The 18,521-nt window shown below is 43.9% G+C and overlaps 1 protein-coding gene across 1 annotated transcript in view; it reads right to left on the reverse strand.

Annotated features, from left to right (window-relative positions):
• Positions 1 to 18,521, reverse strand: part of RSU1 (Ras suppressor protein 1) — a 64,530-nt gene that overhangs the window by 23,981 nt on the left and 22,028 nt on the right. Inside the window, exons 6-8 of the mRNA XM_082193239.1 lie at positions 17,005 to 17,087; positions 16,531 to 16,645; positions 8,916 to 9,048 (exon numbers count right to left, since the gene is read on the reverse strand). Of these exons, the coding sequence (XP_082049365.1) occupies positions 8,916 to 9,048; positions 16,531 to 16,645; positions 17,005 to 17,087 (331 nt within the window). The remainder of the gene's footprint in view (positions 1 to 8,915; positions 9,049 to 16,530; positions 16,646 to 17,004; positions 17,088 to 18,521) is intronic.

An 18,521-nucleotide genomic window follows, 5' to 3' on the forward strand; every position in this document is an offset into this window, starting at 1 on the left:
TGTGGAACAACCATGAAAATATAAAGCCCCACAAAATTCTTAAGCATTTTTCTGGCTTTGTTATCGCAAATAGAGGAGGAGAGATTAAGATGGTTTCTGGAATATACTATTGCTCCAGTAATTGAAGGCTGTTCCAAACAACAAACAAACAAACAAGGATTTCCTCCACATAGGAAAACAACATGCCAGGGAAAATACCAGACAAGAACCTTATGCTCCAGTGTCTGATTGTCTAAGCACAGGAAATTTGCTTGCCAACAATTTCACTGTGGGAAGTGTACCCACTGGAGAGAGAGGTGGCAGGAAGTTCTGGAAGCATCAATGCAGGGGTTGCGGTCACAGTAGAAGCCCCATTTGGACGGTCTGAATGCCTGTGAAGTATTTCCATTGCTCCCAGGAAGCCTGGGAAATGGGAGTTCCCAATGACTCTTGCTCAATCCATTGTGCTAGGAGGCCTTGGGAAGGCCATTTGCCCAGGCTCCCTGACAGCCATGAATGCTCTGTTTTGACCTCTGAAAAAAACAGACCTCTGCTGCTGGTGCTGCATGCTCCCCTTTTACACAAAGTTATGTTTGATGGAGGACTGGTAGGAGGGAGTGCTGGCTGGCATGAATACTGCTGGCACCAGGATGTAGTCATTACAGTGGTACCTCGGGTTAGTACTTAATTCGTTCTGGAGGTCTGTGCTTAACCTGAAACTGTTCTTAACCTAAAGCACGACTTTAGCTGATGGGGCCTCCTGCTGCTGCCACACTGCCAGAGCACGATTTCTGTTCTCATCCTGAAGCAAAGTTCTTAACCCGAGGTAGTATTTCTGGGTTAGCGGAGTCTGTAACCTGAAGCGTATGTAACCCGAGGTACCACTGTACAAGCTGGGGCTAAACTTCAGGAGCAGCACGCTCAGCTCAGAATAGGCTGGTTGGTGGGGTACTTTTGAAACGGCCACTGCAAGCCCTCAGTTACAGTGTGAGGCACCATCACTAGTTCTTTTATTTTACAGTTTTATCCTAACAATTCCACATGGCAAAGCTTTCTGGCTGAGCGGCATCTGAATCCAAAGCCAACACTGTAGCTGTACCAAACCCGCCTCTCCACAGTTTGTATTTATTAAACCTCTACCCCACCACATACCAACAGGGCAATTCAGCTCACATTGGGCTAGAGGAAAAGATTCCTGCTAAATCTCCTGATTTTCAGTTTGCATCAGAAAATGTTCTGATGCCCTAGAGAGTGGTGTGATTCAGCATGCTTATTTTACTTGTATTTAGTAAACAAAGCTAAAAACTTTGAAAATGCCAAGCTTGCAATTCACTGTTAATAATAAAATTAGGAAACAAATAAGCTTCAATGGAAAAATAAAGGATGGGGTGGGGAAACTTCTGAAATTTTTCTGCCCCGATTCAGAAACCAATTTAGCAAGATCCATCTCTAAGAGGTAGACTACTAGGATGCAAAGCTTGGTGGAACTCAAGATACACAAATGGAGCTTTACGTAAGTAGGACTTTCCTTGCACGCAGTTCAGCGCTGAGTAATTGTCTGCCTAGATCAGAGGTTCCCAAACTGTGGTCCGCAAGCTTCATTCACATGGTTCATGCTGTGTCCACAGATCTGGGGCTGATCACAGAAGAATCCATCGTACTAAAAATGCATATTGATTTCTAATTGTATATACATTGCTTTTTAAAAATTTCCTATGTTGTTTTTTTATTGGATTGCAGCTTGCATACATTCTAACTGTAATACAATAAAAATATAGTATGTATGAAATAAAAGAAGCAATAAGAATACAATTAAAAATCATACAGCACCTAGCACAGCGTGTTAGAATTGCTACAACAGTCAGAAAAACCATTAAGCCACCCACCCATACCTGCAGCAATTTTTAAAGAGGTCTGTGGGGTGAAAAGGTTTGGGAGCCACTGGCCACACAGAATATTCCCACCTGACACCTCTAGGAACTTCAAGTGCCATTGGACTCTTTGCCTGCACACTGGATTGGATTTCACAGAACTTGCCAAACAAACTTGTTTTGCTACTGTGAACATTTTCAAGAATGTATAAATAAAGCCTCCAATGGCAACAGTAAATACAATATATGACTGCCTGAAACACAGTCCTAAACGATCCTTTACAGACCACTTTGTTCCTCTATTAAGATGCTACTTGTTTCTTTGATTTATCTGATAATAAATTTTTGATGACTAGGTAAGTCCCATAAAATTGCTCTGGAGCAGACTCCATTGATTAGTAAGTCTGAGGAATTGAAACTGTCAGGAATTCATGTGTTAAGGGCGAAATTACTGCCAAACATGTATTAGATCATCCATAAAACACAAGAGGTTCATTTGGCAATATTATTTTGCATCCGTTTGTTCAATCCAGTTTCTATTCATGCTCATCACTGTTAAGCTTTGCATACCTTCCCCCTGCTTAAAACCAACATTAAGCTTAATCCCGTTCTAGGATTGTAAGGAAACGCTGTAATGAAAACGACATTCAGAAGTTAGTTAGAAATCAAGTCAGGGTTGGTGGTGGGGGTTGGGGAGAGGGTTATTTTTAGACCATGAAGTTCTCTGCCGAAAACCGAATCATGTCAAGTTTCTTTGCTGAAGATAAATTGCAGCATGTGCTTGCAATCCAACGGGTTACATGGAGAGCTCTGCTTATTCAAGATCCCTTTCTGCCTCCTACATTGCTGCCCAACAAGCTGTTCCTAAAATCCAGCAGAATTCCTGGAGTGAGCCTCTAAATGTAGCAGAAGGAGGGTGAAAAGAGCAAGATAATAATGATCATTATAATAAAAATAATGCATGCACAAAAGCACTTACAGATAATTGAAGAGTTCAGCCTGGGGCTGAAGAAACTCTAGAATTATGTGAAGCAGATCCACAATCGTTAAAATATCCATGCACAATCAGAATTCAGTGTTCTGAGATTTTCTGCTTTCACTTAACATAACAAGTTTCTAGATCTTATGAGGAACCAGTGTTACATGCATTCCAAAATGCACGGTGACACTCCTGCAAAGATATCCATCTGGCTTCCCTGTTCCCCAAAGTAATATTTTGTTGCAGAAGCCAAAGAAAAAACAGCTGAATTTCAGGGTAACATTTCTGCCACTGTTATTTCTCAGAGCTGTGCCTTTGACCTTAAAAAGTACCCTGAAATGGGAATACATTGCCTAAAATAAAAAATAAGGACCACGCTGAACTGTGACTTGTCCAAATTACACTGAAATCATTTCCACTTAAGCTTTTTGCTGGATAAAAAACTTGATAAAATCTCTCCATAAAGCAAAAGCCAGTTCTACAGCTACCCGATAGCCCTCAACAGCAGAGTAAAAAACAGCCAAGGATAACACAAAAGCCTTAAACAATATCAGCTTGAAATAAGAAACTGGAGCTCCATAAAATACCAGCATGTAATAAAACAAGATATTACTGTGTTGAGAATAGAAACCACAGCCCGTTCTGTTTTATTATAAAAATGCTGCTTTTTAATTTATGTCCCAAATAAAAAACAGCAACGTACATAGTAACTCATCCTGCCTAGTTGTAAATAACCTAACTGGAATGAACAGCCAAACCATTTTTGAAGTTATAAAGGGTTAAGACTTTTCCTCCATACTTAGCGTTGCTCTTACTAAACAACAGAGGAATGTGACTGGTCTCCAAAGCAAGGATGTTGACCCAATTTGGCCCGGTGTGCATCACATTTTGGCCCATGCAGCCCCCCCCCAAAACCCCCACACCCAGTTGCCCCACATGCAGCATCATGTTGTCATGCCAGATGAGGGGCAGGTGGAGACACAGCTGCCAATGCACAACTGGGAGCCTTCAAATGTGCACTGGAAAGATGGGCTTGCTTGTTGACACTGCCAATCAGCTGATTGGTGGCAAGAGCAAGCCAGCTAGAACGGGCTACACTATGCAGTTCCTCACAGGGCACTTTTTAGCACAACCAACCCTTGCAGAAAGCAGACCTTGAAGTTCACAAGGATCAGCTGATCTGCTTGGCCGGGCTTGGATTTTCCTGTCTAGTGTAGTCTGCTGCGCTAGAAATGAAGAACGGCTCACTTGATGCCATTGTGACATCAGGTGACTGGCAGGTGGGCAGAGTCCACTCACCTGTCAAAATGGCCCACCAAGGGGGCGGTCCCCAGGATGCTCTAACCACCCCAGCCCTGCTCTAAGGCTTTGTATTTTACACCAGTAACTCTTCTGCCTTAGTTTGCTTCTGGCCACACAATGCTTTTTCCTCATTCATTTGAATTCACCAAGGATTTCCCAGAGTATATTACCAATGGCTGTCTGGCTGGGGCTGAGGGCGGTTGCAGACCAGCAACATGTGTCGGTCACCAGGTTGGAAAACACTGCACCAAGGAACTGATAACTGAATATAATGTGGATATTACAGAAGTCTGTATTTTGATTGTGTGTGTATGTATATACGTGTGTGTTTCATTATTGCTGGAAGTTGCATTTTAATCTGTTACTATATGCAGGCTTGTGTGAGTTTTTCTTATGAAGGAAGCCTTTAATTGTTTTTTAAACAAAGGAGTTAAACAAGTACTCAATACGTTCCAATGAATACAAATCCTACAAGAACTGACTGAGTGCTCATTTTATTTATACTCCAAATAGTTACACTTTTCTTGCTTGAGTTAAGCTCTTGAGAAACCAGTGCAAACATAGTTAAAGGATAAATCTAAGGCAAACTTTGGGAACTTATTCTAAATCAGAATTGTGATCCTCATTACTGACAGTACACTAGGGCTGAAGCTTTGTTATGGACTTGAGACCTGAGCGGCAATAATGTTTAGGATTATAATGGAAGCAGAGGTGCCTATCCGTTATAAAGACCCATTCTGAAGTTTCCATTGTATTATAGCTATTCTATTAAGTATTGTTGGATTGCACAGGTAAGTATTGGCAGCAGGGCTGTTGGCTCCCAGGAACACACAGTGCTAATATGGTTATTACCCATATAATCTAGCAGACCTACACGAGTAGAGCATTTAAAATGTTCTTATAGCACCGAGTCCCAGAAACACAGCTATTTCTAGCAAACATATATGCTAGAATGAGAATATGTGAGACTCGGCGCCTAACAGTGTCCTACACTCTTGGGTTGCTGCCACGATAACTTCCTGAATGTAAACATATAGATTGAGATTTACTCTGATTCACAAGGTATCATGTCAAGGGATCTTTTAACTCCATTTGATAGTTCCCATGGGGAGAGGAAGTTAATTCTAGAATGGTAATAAATTGGAAGTATTTTCTAAGAATCCTGCTGAAATCAGATGACAAGGTCAAACAAACAGCACATTTCAAAGCAAGTGTTAAGACGAATCCATTTGGCGTAACAGCTGTTTAAAAACAACAACCCTCTGCCAAATATTTAAGTAAAGGAAATACTTTAGCTGAGATGAAATTATCAGGTAGCAACTTAACAAAAAAAAAGTATCACAAATGAGAACACTAAAACAATTTGCTTTTTAGAAAAAAGAATGAACCATGGAGAAATGATCTGAAGGACATGATTAATGCTTCGAATATACTTGGAAAACTGCCGCCTGTTTCTAAGTGCTATCAGTGAAGCCCACCCCTCTTCGCTCATTGTGGTTTAACCACATCATCAAGTCACTAATTATGTTACACTAATTCTGTATGATATTTCCAGACTGCAATTCTTCATAGGAGTTTCATTTGCTGTTTTGTTCTAAACATTTGTGCCCGTGTGTAGTTGCTGAGTATATTATAGCCAATAAATCATACTATCCATCATGTCTTTGTCACTATTCTAGACATACAAGATCCTCAGAGGATACACATAACAAAAAAGGTCACTTTGAAAAGTTGACTAGGGGCACAACCACTCCCCCCCCCCATGTAGATATTGCCTTTTAGATAAAGTTGCTGTCGTTATGCTTTATATGCTTTCATGCTTCTCTGTAGGGAAACAAACTGTTTAACATGCATAAAGGAACTCCCCCCACAAAGATAACAAAGGGAGCTATAATTTTGGGAAGCTCTCCGTGGTAAAGTCCTAGGTTCAACCCTGAGCATCTCCAGGGAGGGCTAGGAGAGATCCCTATATGGAAGGCTGGAGAGCCTCTAACATTCAATGTAGTCAACACTGAGCTAACTGGGCCAAAGGTCTGACCTGGTATAATGCAACTTCCTATGTGCAAACCATTTTGACTGCTGGAAAGCCAGGTTTCTACTTATTTGAGAAAGCCATCTTTATGCAGTCACATTCCCAGATAAATGGCAGTAGCAAGGATAGGGTGTGGTCTCTCCGAAGGACTGTGATATGCTTGTTGAGTGAAGCTAGCAAGGTAACTGGGCTTCAGTAACTGACGCCACCTTTGCCCATACCTGGCATGACATCCATAGTCACCCTGGAGACTGCATAACAATTTCTGCTCAACTGGTCCAGCTTCCTTTTGTGTTTACAGAAGGTGCAAAAGGTACATGCCTCCTCTTGGGAGTTCTGTTGCTTGCACATCTGTAAACATGCAAAGAACCCCAAGTACCTCCTTGGAGCAACACGGAAGCAAAGGTGGATACCGGTAACGATTTACGAAGTAATAACTTACCACGATGTGCACAGAACCACACTGTAATTTGACACTACCGAATACCTTGCCAGTTGGGGAGGGCAGTTTTACCACACCCTAGCTTCCCAGGATTCCTGAACAGGTATGTGTGCAGTGAGGTTTCTCCTCACTTTATTAAAAACCTGCTTACTGTATGGGTGGTTATCATGGGGTAGAATTTTCTACACCATGGGACTTTGGTACCCAGGAGATTTTGCTGCCTGGGGTGAAGGACAAGATGATGCCCCACCCCCAATTGCATGCACAAGATCCAGCCATACCAGCAACTGAGTCCTGCTGGAAGGTGTCACTGCACCCAAGAGGAGCAAGCTCACTTAAGGAATGCCAGCTTGGACAAATGGCACACAGAGCTCTATTCACTCCTGAATAGCTTCCACCCAAGGCAGCTGCTTCCCTTTGCTAACAATCCTGTCAGTAGCTGCTAGCATAATGCATAGTGCAACTTTGTTAGGCTGCTGAACAAAAGAAATACTTCATGGGACTACCTTGCAAACTCACCAACATGTTGGTACGCAGGCACTGCTAGGACATTACCAGAATGCTATGGTCAAAATAAATATATCAGTGTGTAGGTAGGCTTAAAAAGAAAAGAAAAAACTTTTTTATGGCAATCAATTTCAATTCTTGAGCATATGGCTACTTTATCAGATGCATGTTGTTAATTAACAAATGTTGAGTGTGCACTAAACCTTTAAAACATGTTCGAAGCATGTTTCTCCCTACTGCTCAAAGAATTCTGGGCACTGAAGTTTGCTATGGGTTGCTGAGAATTGTAACTCTGTGAGGGGTGAACTACAGAATGTGGCATGCCAGAATGCCAGGGAAAGAATGTGCCTTTAAAGGTATAGAGTGTGTGCAGCCAAAAATAAATTTGTTGTATTGCCCCTCCTGTGCACACCTTTATTAGAGCAAGCAAGATAACCAGGTATTTGTGTACAGTGTTGATATTAAAAGCTGCCTTCTCACTCAGACAGAAAGAAACATTCCAACCTGCCCTTCCCCTCCAGATGCTGCCACTGGCTGTAAGCAGGGAACTTCAGCAGGAACAAGAATGGCTTGCAAGACCATCTTTCAAACCTACACCCCATCCAAGACATTTGCCCACCTAAGGATCTATCACACTCTATGTGTAATTACATCCTTCTGTCTGATAAAATGATTGCGCTGCTGAAAAATTACTGGATTCCCATCTCTTTCAGTGTAGCCAGGCATTTCGTTATGGTTTCATCATAACTCCTAACATATGGCAGTTGCAATTTGACATATATCCTCTAATCCATGGGTGGGTAATTCATTCAGCACTGAAGACCTTATTGAAAATGCATCATAAGCCAGAAGGTGGAAGCTCGGTTCAATAATTTATGCACCTATAATTCCCTCTGCATAAAACCTTCTTGGCCATGGTGCTTCCGACCCCAGAGCTGTTGCAAAGCTGAGATGCACCTCGTACTTTTGTGGCATCTGGGCAAATAACCACCAATCTATGACAAGGAGCAGCCTATGTAAGGACCTCCAGATGTTGTTGGAATACAACTCCCATCAGCTCCAGGTAATGGTCAAGGATGATGGGAGCTGTAGTCCAACGGTGTCTGGAAAGCACCACATTGCCAACATCCCCGTCAAGTAAGCAACAGCAACCTAGCTTAGTGGTTTTGCCCTACCTAAGCAGCCCCCTCCTGCTGCCACCAGAAGCACTTCTGAGGAACTGCCTTGCCCTGAAGGGAGGAGAGAAACAGCAGCAGTTCCTTCAGTGACCAGGAGTTTCTTTTGTCTTTCCTGTTTTATTATATAACTTTTATTGATGTCATTTAAAAAAAATATATTACTGAAATTGCTTTGTGAAGTCCACCTGAGAAAGCAGCATACAGTTAGGTACCTTAATGTAAATAAATAAAGTACCTTAAGACACTTTCATCTGAGCTAAGACGCAGCATAGGGGCTCTCTAGGCGCTCCAGGCCACCAGCTTTGTGAACAGGAACAGATGCTCCACCAGAATCCTCCCCTTTATGCACCTCAGCTGTGCATTCCAACACACACGCCAAGGTGCAGGCAAATGGTAAGGACTGGGCGGTGGCGATAAAGTGTGGCATAGTCCCTGATGCTATTCATTCTGGGGAGGAAGGGCTTAATAGGAGCACCTCCATCTTCACTTTTGGTTCAGGTGGGTTGAGTCATTAAGGTAACTGACCCTGATAAGATCACAGGGGCTTTGTGCTACAACTCCATTAAAAAGAAATAAAAAGAGAAAGAGAAAAGCTATCGAAGACAAACGGAAGCACAATACTCACTATTTGTACGTCTCTGACCGAATATATTCAAACACATGAGAAATGCCCAGCTGGAACTGATCCGCAATAGGGGTGACCCAGGGATTGTTCTCTGCTTTGAAGACTTGCTTTTGACCGGTCAAATCCAAGTTACCTGAAAGGATTGAACAGGCATTTACTCTTCTTGGATAATTTAAATAACTCCAGCATTTAAAGAACCACGAGCGAGAGGCTCAACCAAGGTGCAGTGTGATTCTAAGCACATTTACCTGTAAGTAAAGAGTCCTAATGAGTTGAAGTCAACTTCTTTCCAAGAAAGTCTGAATAAGACTCTATTTGTGCAATCAAATCCAATTTCTCTTAACTTAGAAGTACATCCTACTGAGTTGACGCCAGTGGGGCTTGCTCCATATTATCCTGCATCCGTAAGTGTTGGGAAACTCCAGCCCATGGACCTAATCAGATGCAGAAGGAGTTTTAATTTGGCCTGTGAGGCCATTTGCCTTGAGCCACGCCCACAAGTCATATGTGTGTAAAGACACAGCTGCAAAGGAACAGCCAGGCACCTTAAAATGCACTCCAGGTTGTTCCTTTTAAATCTGGTGCCAGATGCAAACCCTACTGGGATTGTTTCCACTCAGGAGCTCCCAATGATCTCCAATCAGCTCAGCTGTGACTTCAAGCCCCACCTAGATTGGCTGGGATCTTTGTTTTTATGCCTAGGAGCAGGCATAGGCAAACTCGGCCCTCCAGATGCTTTGGGACTACAACTCCCATCATCCCTAGCTAACAGGACCAGTGGTCAGGGATGATGGGAGTTTGCCTATGCCTACCTAAGAGCCACATTCCCTCATGGACAACCTTCCTTTGGTGGGAAGGGGCCAGAGGCAAAAGTAGGGAAAAGCATCAGATGCGACTCTGAACATTGTACGGTAGACTTCATTCTGGTCAAGAAGCTTCTACACACATCCCTCTCTTCCTCTTCCATCCAGACCAGCAAGTTCAAAAACACATTCCAGCTAGGCAAAAGGCACACAGCATGGCTGTGAGGGTTGCGGTCTGGGGAGGGTGTGTGTGGCCTGGAAGGGAGGCTTGGGGAGCTGCCTGTGGGGATTGGTTACCTATGTTGCAGACTATTGCAGGGAAACAAAAGTAATTAGCAAAAAACAAAACAAAAACCCCCTATCAAATAGAGCTCTGAGTCTTTAAAATGCCAGGTTGAACTATTGTTGTGAGCAAAAATGTCACAAAGCTCTTTCCCAGCTAATGTGAATTTGGGCATGGCTGAGAGACGAGTCTAGGTTCTGCGGAATCGTGCCATATGTGAGATTTTATAAGGTAAGTAAGGGCTGTGGATAATATGTAGAGAGAAGGGGGAGCTGGGCCTCTGTTGCCCCCTTGTATTGCATACTGGCAAAGCTATCAGAACAACCTCACTTCCCTAGTGCTGGATCGACAAGTGGCAGCAACACATGAAGTTCAGGCATTATACGGGGAAGCGCGTGGTGGCTGAGCTAAGCAGCACTAGAGGGATGGGCTGCTTGAGAGCAGGTGCCCCCCAAAGTCGCTGTAGTTCGCTCTGGTCATACAGTGTGCATTTTCCATGCTCGGTGCAGCACATGAAGAAGAAGAAGAGTTTGGATTTGATATCCCACCTTATCACTACCTGAAGGAGTCTCAAAGCAGCTAGCATTCTCCTTTCCCTTCCTCCCCCACGAAAAACACTCTGTGGGGTGAGTGGGGCTGAGAGACTTCAAAGTGTGACTGACCCAAGGTCACCCAGCAGCTGAATGTGGAGGAGCGGGGAATCGAACCTGGTCCACCAGATTACGAGTCTACTGCTCTTAACCACTTAACCACTGCACCACATGACCCTTAATGTAGCCCAGGAGGAGAAAATGGGTGAGCCTAATGACCTTGGTACACGCGCAAAGGAGAAAGAGGGATGCTCGTCTCAGACGGGCCCTCTGAACCATTTGTCATTCATCTTCTGTCAACTGTCTGAAGGCCTGTTCTCCTCTCGCGTAATAACATGCAGGCACCAGCACGCCACCCCTCTGCCAGCCAGGCAGCAATTGCCCTAAGCACTTCATGCTTGAGTGCGCCTGGCTTGCAGCCTCGCACCCCGCCTCCTTTATTAGAGGCCTCAGCCGCGCTCCTGTTCTAACAAGGATCAGGCAGTAGGATTAAGCACTGTGACAAAGAGGAACCTAATAAGCGAGAGGCCGGGGTGTCTAAATCTATGCTGGCGAGCTCAAACAACAGATTCGCACAGTTCAACGTGCCGTTTTAAAGGCAGAGGCTGCCGTGGAAGCAAGCCGGTGCTGTGATTAGCAGTAACCCCCTGACCAATGCTGCTATGAAGATCATATTTTACTTCGAGGCTTATTCGGCAATTGCAAATTGGATTTGCCATGTTATTACCTGGAAGAAGAAAAACCACAACACCTACAGGCACTTGTCTCTAAAGCCCCCAACCGTAAGCACTCACTTATGCTTATAATTCTGCAAGCCTTGCCATCGGGAGAAGGGAACCATCAGCCCGCCGCCACTCATGCGAATTGCAAAAATCTGGCACAATGCTCAGAGTGTAGGTAGTCGGATCCAAAAATCTCATTCAGAGGAGTGCAGAGCAGAACGCTCCAATCTTGAAATGGTTGAGAGGCTTACTGCCAGGACTAAATCACACATAGATTTAACTTTGGCTTTCTCACCCCTCAAGCATAATATTTCCAACAGAGTTACCAAGTACTAAAATAAAATCATTTAAATTGGACACATTTTTTTTTTTTTGGGGGGGAATCATGCACTAGGAGGTTGGGGACCAGCTTTTGTGGAGAAGGGTAGGGCTTCTAGCTTTGCCATTACGGGCAAATGAGGCAGTGCCAAGAAAGGGCAGCTAAATGCTAGTTCCTTAACTTCAGCCTATCTTATTATGGGGATGAGGGACACCCTTTAGATTTTCTTCCTCAGGCACCAAAATATTGAGTCACTCCCCCCCCCCCCGCCCCAGAAGTAGGAATGGAAGGAGAGGAAGTTATTTAACTGAATGAAATGTGCATCTTTCTCAGGTTACGTAATCATCCCTAGATACCATCCTAACATGAAACTGACTATTACATTGATAGAGGCATGGCAGAACAATATAGGTCCTGCACGAAGTGTGGGGCTGTGTTAGGAGCTTGGCAGCATTGTATTTGGATACCTTTGCTCCCTGAACAAAGCGTAAACATGGTTTGCGGCCATCCGAAATGCTTTTTGTGGGCAAATGTCGAATAGATGCCTATTACTGTAAAGCTTTCAAATGTGGGTTGGCCAATGCAAGGAAAATTCAGATGACCCCATTTGGATGCAGAGAAGGAAGAAGGAAAAGCACAAGCATCTCGTGGCCTGGCCACAAGGAAGTCAAGATGAGTTTTGGAAAGGAATGTTTAGCTCCACACACACAAAAGTACATTAAATACTTTCTCGAACAAATGTTTTCATTGCTGGATCTCAAAAGCTGAGTAAGTGGAGACTTACTCATTAAGCAACATTCACCTCCAAAATGACTTCAAATCAATCTCATAATTGTAGAAAATGCTTGAAAACCTTGAGAAAATCTGCCGGGAGGAAATGCTCATTCTAGCATTAACTAATTAACACTGGAGTCAGAAGAATAAGAGATAGAGGTCAGCAATGTGTTAGAATTAACATCCTGCAAAACTCAAATTTACATGCCAAAGTCACTGGAAATGAATGACTCTGCAATGACCCTCTGATTTACCAAGGAAAAAACTCTCTTGCTTCAAGAGAAATTTGAACTATTTGGAACATATGTTTAAGTAATTAAAAGGGTAACAGGGTTTAACTAAAAGCATCATTACTCAACAGGAAGTGCTTTTTATTCCGTCTCCACCGGTCTGTCCCTTTTTCTTTAGCGGTAAGGATAATGTCAGTGGAGACTTGACTTGGCCCTTGAGTAAGTTCTACTGAGCAAATTCAAACTCCTCAGCTTAGTAAGCAGGGATGCAAGCAAGCCTTTCCCCTTTGCTCCTACCTGATAGTGGGACCAAAAGCTAAAACAAAGCAGATATTAGGAGAGTGGAAGAGTGGAAAGGGAGGGGGGAGAGCAGGCCAAGAGAAGAAGCAGATGAACTAACAGAACTTCAACAAAAAGTATGCTGAATTGGGATATGGGAAAGAATGAAACCTTACTCGGGGGTGTTTGTGTTTCATGTATGAGAGCCTGAAGAACGAAGGCCAAGTGTTAGGCTGCTGGCTAAACTGAGTTGTAAACTTCAAGCAGCTCAAGGAAGTTAGGAAATTGTTTTGACGCTGTGACTGTGGAATGCTGATCCAAAAATGGCGATACAGGACTCTATCCCCTCAGGGCATTAGCGTCTTGTCAGGAAGACCCTGAGTTAAGGGACTGTCCTGGCATTCTGGAGACACACTATTTTAAACTCATAACACGTGGTTTGAAGGTTTTATATTCCAGGAAACCAGAGTTTTTCAGATCAGACAAAACTCAGGAACTGTGCTTAATTATATATTTCCAGGCTGCATGCACAAAAGGTTTATTTGAATCCGGCCATGCTGTTCTCTCATCAGATTTTATCTATATACTCTCCCCTCTTTCTGTCGTACACCTTCCATTCCATGCCACTGTCCTTAAAAGATCCTCAAGCATTATCATAGATTTCTTTCGCAGCCGTTATCTGAAGGGTAATCTCATATACCTGCATTAATCCCAAGATCATTTTCTGAGGCCCTTCTCCAGGTGCCTGTGTGGGGTGAATGGCTGTTAAGGAGAGGCCTTTTCAGTCATGGCATAGTGGCTGTGGAATACCCTCCTCAAGGAGGCCCACTTGGCACCCACATTGTGGTCTTTCCGGCATTAGGTGAAAAGCTTTCTTCCTTACCCAAGCTTTTTGCGTTATAGCACTTTTTAGAGCCTGGGCACAATGCTTTAACCTGCTGTCAGGGGTTCAGGAGCTGAGGCACAGGAAAGGGAGGAAACGGAGAGCGAAGGGGAGGAATACGAAGGAAACATGAGCGATGACGGCGGCCCAAGATCTCCGAGTCTTTCCAGTGAATCGGAAGATTCAGAGAAAGGAGCGCCAGTGGTCAGAGCAAGGGGGGCACCTAGGGGGACACCCCAGGAAGAAGGGACCAGAGGGGACTCAGAGAGCAGCAGTTGGAAATCGGGGCCAGCTTCCCCACCAGAGCGCAGTAGGGAGGAAGGGTCCCAGGTATCGGGATCCGGCGACTCGCCACAAGCGGGAGGGCTTGAGTCAGGATTGGCCACACCTCCATCGGGGAGTGAGGAAACAGTCAAGAGGAAGGTGAAAAGTTGGGCGCGCGCGCCAAGTTCAAATGTGCAGGAAGGCGGCAGAGTAAGCAGCCCGGAAAGGGAGCCAGGTCCTAAAGCCCGCCGCAAAGAGGGAGAAGGGTCCGGGGGGTCGGCATCGGAAGAGTCTAGGAAGGAAGAGACCACGGGGGGCAGAGGGACCCAGAGAAGGAAGGAAAGGCGGAAGAGGTGGAGTAAGGCTAGAGTATTAAGTTGGTGTACAGGAGGCGGGGACTCAGACGGAGCTTCGCCGGTCTAGCTTCTAAGACGTAGAGCTGCACGCTGCAGCTTGGAAATGGAAACTGTAACTCAATAAAGACTTTTATAAAGTGGACGCTGGCTAGCGTGATCCTCTGTGAGCTGGGATCTGGAAGCAGCTCTGACACCTGCGTTTGATTTTACATTCATATTGGATTTTAATTTTTTTGCAAGAATAAATTGTACACCATCAAGAGAACCTGTCATTGACGAGCAAGATAAAAATACTGCAAATCAGTAAGTGAAACCAAGGCTAAAGTTTAAGTGTCCTTTTCTATTTCCGCTCAGAGGACACGCTCTCTTTCTGATACTCTGAAGAAAGAAATTAATTTTATTTTCTTATTTGGATATAAATACCTCCGAATCCAACTTTATTAAAGGCTAAGTAAGGGATAAACCCTCTGAACAGAACGTACAGTTAGGCTATATGTAAAAGCACGCCTGCCACGATTTCCTTCAGCTTTGCTCTACACTTTCAGGATTACATTTTTATTACTTTGAGACCACGTGATTTGCTTCCAAAAGAGAAAGATGACTTGGCCTCAGGACCCAATCCACGGGGGAAGTATTCTTTTGTAAGCCCTTCTGGAGTGACTGGAAGCTGCACAAGAGCAGGAAGCCTCTGCTCCAAGGGGGACTGAGGAGGAGGAGGAGGAGGAGGAGTTCACAGTGAATTCTGCTCAGTTCAAAATTTATTTGTGTAGAAACAAGCATGCAAGCAACCCCCTCCACCAAATAAGCTATGACTACTTTGGTACAGCTGAGCTGAAATGTCTCTCAGGAGACATATTTTTTCTCAGAAAACATTCAAGCTTTTTTTTTTTTTTGACCCCTAAAAATACTGCCATTTCCCCTCCCAGAATGAGCTAGGGCCAGGGGTATTATTAATTACCACTACTGCTTATTACATTTGTCAGTCCCTCTATACAAAAAGGGGGGGGGCAGCTTGAAGTCAATTCACAAGACAGAAAAAGGAAATATAAAAAGCTGAACAATACAAAATACATAGAATGCTCGTTCAACAACTCATTAGTAATCTGATATTGCAATTAAATCTGCTGCTTTGTTTTGGCTTTCCCCCTCCTCTACCTTCTAAAATGCAACTCCAGTCGTTGAGAAATCAAGAGTATATATGTCAAGAAATTTAGTGTTTCCTGTCACTTTATGTGACTGGTTGCAACTCTGTTGTTGAGGTGAATCATGATGTGTCTTACAGTGCAGCACATAACATTTTAAATTCAGGGGGAAAAGACAACACCTACTAAAATTTTATCTATGGATAGTGCTGCTTACCACAATCTCATGAACTGCATTTTGAGGAGCAGTGTCAAAGACAGACACCCAAGGAACTAGAGATGTAAAGGTTGGGAGAGGGGAGAATAGAAAAACTGGGAGGGGTGGGCCCAGTTATTCCTATTTTTCTGGACCCCCCCCCCCCAAGTTTTAAGACTTATAGCATTTCCCTTTGGTTTCATACGCTGAGAGTAACTCATTCACAGCCCTAGAGTATAGCACAAAATGATGTAGACTATCATTAGTTCTCCTAGTGGTGCATCAATAAAACTGCGAGCACATTTACTAAGCTAAGCAGGGTCCCGTATGTTTTCATATTGGATGGGGGACCCTGTGTGGGAGATTCCTGAATTGCAAAGAGGTTGGATTCAATGACTGCCGAGGTCCCTTCCAATTGTACAATTCTATGCTGAATTAATAGTTTGAAAAAGCCATACTGTAAACAAACATACAAATGATGTTGACATGTTGCTTTATATATAACACATTAAATACAATACCAAATGCCACTATTGCCAGGTGTGGCAATATTAAGTTTAGTTGTGGCAGGAATCTTTGCCTCCCATGCTCAGAAATGTTCTTTAAGTATTAGCTGGGCTTGCTAGTTTGTGCTTAGCAGGGGCTGGGGGAAAACCCAGAAAAAGCAATGAACATGTTTTAAAGATGCTAATGGCCAAGTTTGGTTACCAAAATGAAGAGCTGTGTTCAAGTAGGCTTTCAAGCATCCTTACAGCAGCAATGCCCAAGTCTTACCTAGCTCAGGAGGCAGCACTGTAAGGCGGTTGCCCTGGATATGAAGTTCTTTAAGCTGAGTGAGTTCACCAATTTCTTTAGGGAGGGATATCAGGTCATTATCCCTTAGGCTAAGCTTTAAGGAAAAGAGAGAGAGGGTGGTTGAGTGGGAGAGACACAGACAGGCACACAGTGTTGTCAGAACAATTCTCAGTTGAAAGGAAGCAGATGTTTATGTCAAAATCAGCCATAAATAAATATTTTATACTGCAAAGTCCTTTCTTTCTTTCTTTCTGACACTTCACCCCACCCTAAACATTCAATTCCTCCAATTCAGTTACAAGTGTCTGCTGATTAACAATAGGCAACGCCAAGAATAGGAGGCCGGTTTCTTCAAAGCCCCCACCGCTCCCCTGCAAATTGACTTGATTCTACTCTTACAAGGGCCGCAAAAGCGAATTGATTTTTTTCCAAGAATTTAGATAAATTACTTACTATCTGCAACTTTGTGAGCTTCCCAATATCTGGTGGCAGGATTTCAAAATCGTTGTCACTTAGATAGAGTGCACGCAGGGTGGCTGCAAATTAAACAGCAATATATAAACAGGGTGGCATACAACCCAAACCATTTGAGGCCTGATCAATAAAAAAGTGTCAGCTTTGATTAATAACCCCGACTTGGTGAAAAGCCTTTGACATACCCAAGGCTCACTATAATAACAGGCAGGTCAAACTTAGATTTACTGGCTTATTGTACTGTTGGGTCCGCTCAGGAAAACATCTATATCCAAAAGGACTGACACAATTAACAATTCCTATAACATTAGGCTCTGGCAGGCCACGGCACACCGTTTCAATAGGAGTCTGCCAGGACAGAAGCTATCACAGCTTATTAACTTCCAATTCCTAGTCATTATCGAAATTTGCATCTACAACCCGCCCTCAAAAGCTCCCGATAGGCTTCACCCTCTGCCTCTCTTAGATGTCTGCAGAGAATAGCTGAGAAGTCATTTTAGATCAGGCTGGAGTACAAATACAGCAAATACAAGAATTTATTTTGTACAGATCTGGAACCTAAGAAGCTGATTTATACCAACATAAACCATTGGGTCCTCCAAGCTCAGGACTGCCTATATTGATTCGAAGCTACTTTCCTGTTTTCAGGCAGAGAATCATTTCCCAGTCCTACCGAGAGAAGAAGAGGATTGTACCTGGGACCTTCTGCATGGAAAGCAGATACCTGGACCAGTGAGCTTTGGCTATTCCTGCGTTATTCCTTTCAAGAAATGATAGCAAATTTGGGGGGAATGGGGATGGGGGTAAAAGGATAAATTGGTTTCATTTTAGTTAATTACCTTTTCATGGCTCCCAGATGGCTTAGAACACACCACACCCATCCCAACATAGAAGGAAAACCAGCCATTTCACCATGGAAAGATGATTCTGATGGAGACACAACTTCCAAAGCTGGACCAAAATTGCATGGCTCAGACTACTCAGTTGTAGATCAAACATGTACGCCACAGAGGCCATTAATGTCAATAGGTCTAGTGTCAGGGGTGGGGAACCTTTTCAACCTGATGGGCCAAATCTTTATTTCCCCACTGTGGGCTAACGTTAATGGGTGGAAGGTAGCTGGCCCCATGGAGCGTGGGTGGGTGTGGGGTGAGCTCCCTGCACAGCAGCTGATGCCGATGTTTAATCTTGCTTTCTGCCAATCTAGATGTGCCTCTGCCTGCCCCACAGCTGGTGTCACATATGATGTGGAGAAGGTGACCGTGGTTTAGGAGAAATGGCCCGGTGGGTCAAATTTGGCCCAGGGGGCCAGAGGTTGCCTACTCCATAGGAGCAAACTTCTAGGGGCTGAGGGGACTGGTCCCCCTAAAGTTGATGAGTATTGCCATTCCAATAGTGTGTGAGCTGCATCATGTGATCGATTATGCAGGTTGGGGCTTGCCTGCCCCCCAATGTTCGCACCTCTGCCAACCTCTGCTCCAGTGTGGCACCATGTT

The sequence above is a fragment of the Podarcis vaucheri genome (genome assembly GCF_965113315.1).
Source record: "Podarcis vaucheri genome assembly, chromosome: 12".
NCBI classification, from domain to species: domain Eukaryota; kingdom Metazoa; phylum Chordata; class Lepidosauria; order Squamata; family Lacertidae; genus Podarcis; species Podarcis vaucheri.